Source organism: Copadichromis virginalis, linkage group LG19, assembly GCF_057382275.1.
Source record: "Copadichromis virginalis isolate Kocher_CV1m ecotype Utaka linkage group LG19, C_Virginalis_male_GT1.1, whole genome shotgun sequence".
NCBI lineage: Eukaryota > Metazoa > Chordata > Actinopteri > Cichliformes > Cichlidae > Copadichromis > Copadichromis virginalis.
The window spans coordinates 34,029,284-34,036,414 of NC_140636.1; the positions used below are offsets into that span (position 1 = coordinate 34,029,284).

General features: G+C 43.9%; 1 protein-coding gene across 1 annotated transcript; it reads right to left on the reverse strand.

Annotated features, from left to right (window-relative positions):
* Positions 1–1,016: 1,016 nt before the first annotated feature.
* LOC146686622 (uncharacterized) lies at positions 1,017–4,006 on the reverse strand. Its single transcript, XM_085441929.1, has 6 exons — positions 3,739–4,006; positions 2,845–2,952; positions 2,335–2,595; positions 2,087–2,247; positions 1,883–2,013; positions 1,017–1,731 (listed from the first exon to the last, which is right to left on the reverse strand). The coding sequence occupies exons 1-6, from the start codon at positions 3,857–3,859 to the stop codon at positions 1,581–1,583; spliced, it is 933 nt and encodes a 310-aa protein (XP_085298055.1). The 5' UTR covers positions 3,860–4,006; the 3' UTR covers positions 1,017–1,580.
* Positions 4,007–7,131: the final 3,125 nt, after the last annotated feature.

The window sequence follows — 7,131 nt, forward strand, 5'->3', positions numbered from 1 at the left end:
ATGTCTGGAGTTTTGATCTCCTCCATACCCGCTTCACACCCTGGAGGACGGGGCTGTGGCCCCCCCACAATCCCTAGCAGATCATTACATGGAGAAACCTTTGGAATGCAAGCATGCTGATCCACACAGGTATGCACACATGGGTATTCACAGACGCGGACTAAAGCTTTCTTGGCTGCTGCCTCAAAGCACACTGTGCGCTGTCTATCTTGCGTGCTGCACAATATCGTTTATTATTTAGTAAATACTGATATCTATGACTAGCTAGTTTATTGTGATGGTGCTTTGTTTTCTCTATTATTATGTTGCTCTTTGTTGTTTGCTGTCTCCTCTGTTTGTTTTTTTTTGTTTGTTTGTTTTTTTTTCTCCATACAGGTGACCCAGGAGTTCTTTTTTTTCTTCTCTCTCTTCCCCCCCCTTCTCACCGTCTCTTCTCCCCTTTGGTTTTCTTTCTTTCTCTCATTCATTCCCCCTGTCCTATTTATTAAAAAAAAAAAAAAAAAAAAAAAAATGACAAAGGATGAACTGAAGCTCTGCCATCACGTAATACTGCTGTTTCTGATGTCATTTAGAAAAGAAAAAAAAAAAAAAAAAAAGGAATACCCAATTGCCCACACCTGCGCTTATGAAAGGAGCGAAGACCAGCTCCGCCCACCAGGGGCGGTCCCAAGTCTCCAGGTCTCACCTGTCACATTTGTTTTTAAATGCCTTCACAGTCTTGCCCCGCCTTACCTCTCTGAGCTTCTTCATCCCCACATACCCTGTCGGTCTCTCAGGTCAGCTGACCAGCTGCTCCTGGAGGTACCCAGATCCAGGAGGAAGCTCAGAGGGGGCGGGGCCTTCTCTATCGTGGCTCCTAAATTATGGAATAATTTGCCCATGCACGTTAGAGAGGCCCTTTCACTGTCCACTTTTAAATCGCGTCTTAAAACCCACTTTTATTCCTTGGCTTTTAACCTCAGTGAGACTCAGTTTCTCTTTTAATTGAAGTAGTTATTTAATTAATGATTTCACTCTTCATTTATTTGGTTTTTATTTATATTTCATGTAATTTTATTTTACAGTTCCAATGTACAGCACTTTGTGTCAGCTGTGGTTGTTTTAAAGTGCTTTATAAATAAAGTTGATGATGATGATGAAACATGGTTTACTAGGGTTTGTAACTAATTGACTTTGCAGAGAGTTGAAGGCCAGCATCCCAATGCAAAACACATAGAAGGATGCATCTTCTATAGTTATTACATGTTATTACAGGCAGCCAAGTTTCCTTTCGCAGTAAGTGATGGGACACAGTTACACTGTCAGCCAGTATACTCCTGTCATGATTATTTCTGTGGCTAATGATAATAGGAGTATTAGGAGCAGTAAAGAGTCGTCATATTACCAGTTATAGCTGCAACCACAGCCAGACAACAACTGTGCTCATGACATAAAGGGTGGACACGCTGAGAGAGAGCGATAGAGACAGTGAGAGGTACAGAAAACAAAGTGAAGACAAAGTGAAACCACCTTATGCATGTTATGATTTAAAGAATATGTGATAGTTTACATATCTAAGACTGTATGCCTTATTAGACATTTTAGCTCATGGATTCTGGTGCTTTTTCACAAATCCATTTCCTTCTGACTCCACATCTAACATCATTCCAAGCTTTGAAGAAGTTTACTCTGGGATACACGGCTGCACAGTCTTCATCATTGAGATTGTTCGGCTCTCCATCGTTCCAGTACCTGAAGTAAAAGACACTTTACTTTACAGAGCTAACATTTTCTTTCAATCCATCCACTTTTTCATCTTCCCTCTCAGCCACATATATTATTGAGGAGAAGTTCATTTTTTGTAAGTGGCAGTTTCACTGTGTGTAGCATACTGAACTCTTACCCTTGAACAAGAAATCTTCCATCCAACCATTTCCAAGTCCCTTCCTCCTTGGAATCACTCAGTCCGATCCAGAAGTCTGTCGAGAGCTGGGAGGCATCTTGATGATTTATTAGGAAATTTACTGTCGAGTTCTAACAAAAAAAAAAGATTAAAATTAATTTTAAAAAATCAATATGAATGGTCTCCACAGAAATACTAACAAACCTCTTTGTCTTGGCTGTCTATGATTATAAGATCTCCTCCCTGCAGCTGACAGAAATCTCTGGATTCCTTCCATGTTTTCATTTCATTTGATTTCAAGGAGAAGTAGTAACATACAGAGTTCATTAAAATCCATCCCACAGGACAGCGTTTGCAGCCATCGCCTGTTTCCAAAAGATAATGCCACTATTATAGAAAATTATGAAACAAATCATTTTTATTATATACAGAAATAATAAAACAGGTTTTACTATGCATTGACAAGCGTGATCTTGAAGTTTCAATTTCCTTTGTGATTTTTTCCATCTGACTTTTATAGTCATTGCTTCTTTTTGTCTGGTGTTCAAGCTCCCAGTTGGTTTGTGTCTGACGGCTCATCTCACTGTCCAGCTGCTTGCTGGCATCCTTCATGGTTTCCACTGCAGTCTTGTAAGTGTCCTGGAGGTTGATGAGCTCTTTGCTGATGCGTTCGGTATCATCGAGGGTGAGGTGAGAATCTGTGAGTTTGTTATCTGCAAGATAACAAGACAGTGTTACTACAAAATAGGGTTAGTTCTTTTTACCGTTTTTCTTATTCGTAAATAACATTATTTACTGACACTGACAAACAACAATCATATTTTAGTACATAGTACAAATAATTTTAGCCATTTTTTATTTATTAACATTTTTTTGTTTTTGTTCTGGATTGTTAACAAAATTCAGTATCTGTTTGATAATAAGAATGATTCTGTGCATTGCACGTCCTCAGACTGACTTACAATGGACTCCCAGGCCAATATCAACTATCAGCAAAACAGCAGCGAGTAGGGCCAGGCTCACTGCAGCCAGTCTGTGACATCTCCCAGGACTCATAGTGAACATGGACACTATACAGAGAAGAAGAATTTTCAGCTTAATGACAATGACAAATCTTTCGTGACCAACACTTGCTTGAAGTACATGTTATAAAGGCAACTTAATGTATCTTTTTACTACTTGCTGAACTTAAATCATGTGTAGTGACAGGCCCAAAAGAAGCAGTCCAAAACAGTGAGTCTTTAATATTAATACAAAGCCCAATTTAAAAAAAGTGTTAAAAGTGCAGAAATGATAAATAAGAACACGAGAGCCAAGCAGCGCTGCACACAGGAAACAGACATGTTTCCAAATATGAAATATACTGCAACAACAAAGAAACGGAGAATCAGAACAAAACAGAACTCAATGAGGATGGGAAACAGGTGAGGCATGAGATGCAGGTGAAACTAATTAACAGTCTAGGAATGAAGGGAGGGAAGCAAAACGAACCTAAAATACAAAACAAGAAAGAATGACCAGAACAAGGAAACAAGGGCACATAAACACAGGACGAGACAAGGGGGAAGTAAGAGAGAAAGTAATAAAGGAACAAAACACAAATACTCCAAAATAGGAAAGTGAATTTAAATAAAGATCAAACATCAGACTAGAATAAACCACTCAAACTCTACAAATACTATACTATCAAGAACTGCTTGGTGCCTGAAAGTTTTGAATATTTAATTGTGAGAATTAAGTATTCAACTTATTTCAACTTATTTTAGCAGTGGTATGTTCAAACTTGGTCAAAATAACCAACAGACACCCGAATCAGACTACGGAAGCCCATTAAACACAAATTTAATTTATTATACCTTGGTGCCTGTTAGACTGATGATGATGAGGATGCTCTTCATCGTAGAAGTCTTCTTCACAAATGAATTCCTTAAATCCACCATTAAAATTACCACCCGTGGGTTCTCTCCTCTCCTCCATTCTCACTGTTCAGTCAACATCGGTCATATGTGCATTTGAATAACAACTGGCCTGAGATAACGCAACCTGAACTTGCTGATTTCATCAAAAATTATTGAACACAATCAATTCCAGTAAAATGTGGAATGTGTGGGGGGGGAAAAGGAGAAGTGAAATAGTTGTTATTCATTTTGCTGCAGCATTCACTTTTCAAACACAGAGGATTTGAATGTGCTGACTCTTATAGCCGAATTAACCGTCTTAGATGCTGGACAGTAATAATGTTTTCTGCACTGTCCATGAGTAACCCCCCACCCGCAACATACACACACACATTAATTTTTTAACAAGAATGCCAGGTTCTGAAATTATTTAAACACAACCTGAGACAAAGGACAACACAACATACACAGAGGTTCCCAAAGTGTGGGGCCCACCCCGTGTGTGTGTGTGTGTGTGTGTGTGTGTGTGTGTGTGTGTGTGTGTGTGTGTGTGTGTGTGTGTGTGTGTGTGTGTGTGTGTGTGTAGGGGAGGCTGAGGCAACTCTTGGTTATCCCTGTGTTTGGAGCAGGCGCTGGGCTCTCCAAATCACAGAACAAACACTTCCTTTAATGACTAACTACTCCGGAGATGTTAGTTCTAAAGTTACAGTGGGATCCAAATAATATCAGGCTGATCCTGCCACAATTTTTTCCCTCTGTTCAAATCACGGACAAATAGTATCCCACAGTTGTTTGTGTTTTTGAACCCATTTTGCACAAAAAAAAAAAACAAAAACAAAAAAAAAACTGAGTTTTAAAAAATCTCAATCGAAACAAAAAGGAGCACAAGAGTCCAAACACACAAGAAAACAGTCCAAGAACACAGGAAAACAGATCAAAAACAAAACCAAATCAGAACCCAACAAGAGTCCATGAAAAGTTCAGGGGGCCGACCGTGCACATGGCAATGGCGGCGACGGGCAAACAGTTCTGGAGGTCGACCGTGCACACGGCAACAGCGGCGGAGGCAAAACCAATCAGGCGGCCGACCACTTGGAAGGTAGTGGCAGCCACTGAGCAGGTCCGGAGGTCGGCCGCGATGCCAGCGGCGGCGCCGAAATCTTTCCGGAGGCCGTCCCCGAAGGCCATGATGCCAACTTAGAGGCCCGGAAAACAGCCAGCAGAGGCGAGGCGGAACGGGTCGAGCTGGCTCTGGCGGTGGTGTAGCAACCGCAGGACCAGACAAGGCCGGACCAGGCGAGGCCGGACCAGGCGTGGATGAAGACACGGAGGCCGGACCAGGCGTGGATGAAGGGACGGCTGCGGAACCTGACGGCATCATCACCTGCAGCATCATCACCTGCAGCCAAGTGGTCGGCTGCAGGTGATGATGCTGCAGGCGGTGATGTGAAAGTCGCGGGGGATGATTCAGCAGGTGACGGCTGAACCGATTTCCCCGGACCATCAGCAGATGTGAGGATGTGCTGGCTGGGTCCTCCGGGACCCTCAGTTAACGAGGAGTGATGCTGGACGGGCCCCTCGGACCCTCCAGCAGACGAGGCATGAGGCTGGACGGGCGACTCAGGCCCTCCAGCTGGTGAGAAAGGAGGCTGGACGGGCGACTCGGACCCTCCAGCAGACATGGCATGAGGCTGGGCGGGCCCCTCGATCAGCTGACCGGGCTGAAGGTGGCTGCTGATCAGCTGACTGAGCTGAAGGTGGCTGCTGGGCAGCTAACTGAACTGAAGGTGGTTGCTGATCAGCTGACCGAACTGAAGGTGGTTGCTGATCAGCTGACCGAGCTGAAGGTGGTTGCTGATCAGCTGACCGAGCTGAAGGTGGTTGCTGATCAGCTGACCGAGCTGAAGGTGGTTGCTGATCAGCTGACCGAGCTGAAGGTGGTTGCTGATCAGCTGACCGAGCTGAAGGTGGTTGCTGGGCAGCTAACTGAACTGAAGGCCGGGAAACACACTGTTCATTTTTAAACATGGGCACAGGAGTAGGCACAACAACTTCTGAATTAACTACTCCTGAGTTACCTGGCTGGGGCTTATGAATATCTGGGATGACACACATGTTGTTTGCGCTCACAGATGTGTTGAGTTGAGGACGAACAGCGATCTCTACATGCTTGACAGGTTTTGAAGCATGACAATCATCCAGAACATTCCTAGCCGGCTGTTCAGACAAAATCCCAGACTCCTGCTGGGACTGAATGCTGGCGGCGCATCCGCCACTTGCCAGTTGAAATGGGATCAGGGCTGGCAAAAGGTGACATGGAGAAACACTGCTGCGGAGTGGAAATGAAAACTGCACCAGTCCGTACTACAGGAGAAAAGGGAAGTGTGGTTGGGTGGTGATGGCTAGGGTTGCATTTCTTCTTTAAGGATGGATCAAACGATTTGGCGACAAATCTTGGCAAAAACTGCCGCTGACGTCGAGAACACCACGTGGTGAGGGCCTCCAGGAGGGTAGCTGAATCGTCCATTCCTGGACCGCTCATGCCAAACAGTTCGAAGGCTAGCCTCGCTCTTAGAGCTGTTATTATTTGCTTAAGTCCATTTATGTTCAGAAAACTGACGGTGGAGGCAGTGGACGACAAAAAATTATCAAAAAACACTACCTCCAGCTGCCTCTTGTAGGGGCTCACAGCGTGGATTATCCTCCAACAGTAATCCCATAGGTGCGCGAGATTCTCTCCCTCAGAGGTGAAAAGTGAGTCCGCTGGATCCATACTGGTCGCGTCGTTCTGTCAGGGCTCTGTGTGCGGACAGGCAGAAATGTGGATCCAAATGCAGGACTCCGAGACGAAATGTAACTAAAACCACAGCTTTTATTGCTGGCATGAAACAAAAACAGAAACCAAGCAGGAACACACAGGCAGGGTCTGAGGGTACAACACGACACCGAGCATGGGAAAACACAGGGCTTAAATACACAGGGTAGTAATGAGGGAATGGGCAACAGAAGGGAGACACAGCTGGGGGAGATCAGGGCTAACGAGACGGGGGAGCTAAGCTGCACACACTAACATAAGACAAAGACTTTCACAATAAGACAGGAAACAAGAATTACTAAACCAGATGCAGACATGACACTGAGAGACAGACTAGACACTGAACAGAAACTGCAACACACATGAGAACCCAAAACCTAAGAACTGATCCCTCACCAAGAATAACAGAAACAGATCTATAATGATAATAAACAAAGCACCAGAACATCAGAAAACAATCCATAATGCAAAAATAAACCAAAACATAATAAACTCAAAATACCGGGTCCAACGGACCCAGAACCGTGACAGAGACA

What these genes read in the sequence shown, in the direction of transcription:
- LOC146686622 (XM_085441929.1), bottom strand. Translation starts at nt 3,859, where the DNA reads ATGGAGGAGAGGAGAGAACCCACGGGTGGTAATTTTAATGGTGGATTT. An exon ending in TCAGTCTAACAGGCACCAAG is followed by an intron (nt 2,953 to 3,738) that starts GTATAATAAATT and finishes TTCTCTGTATAG; the next exon opens with TGTCCATGTTCACTATGAGT. An exon ending in TATTGGCCTGGGAGTCCATT is followed by an intron (nt 2,596 to 2,844) that starts GTAAGTCAGTCT and finishes GTTATCTTGCAG; the next exon opens with ATAACAAACTCACAGATTCT.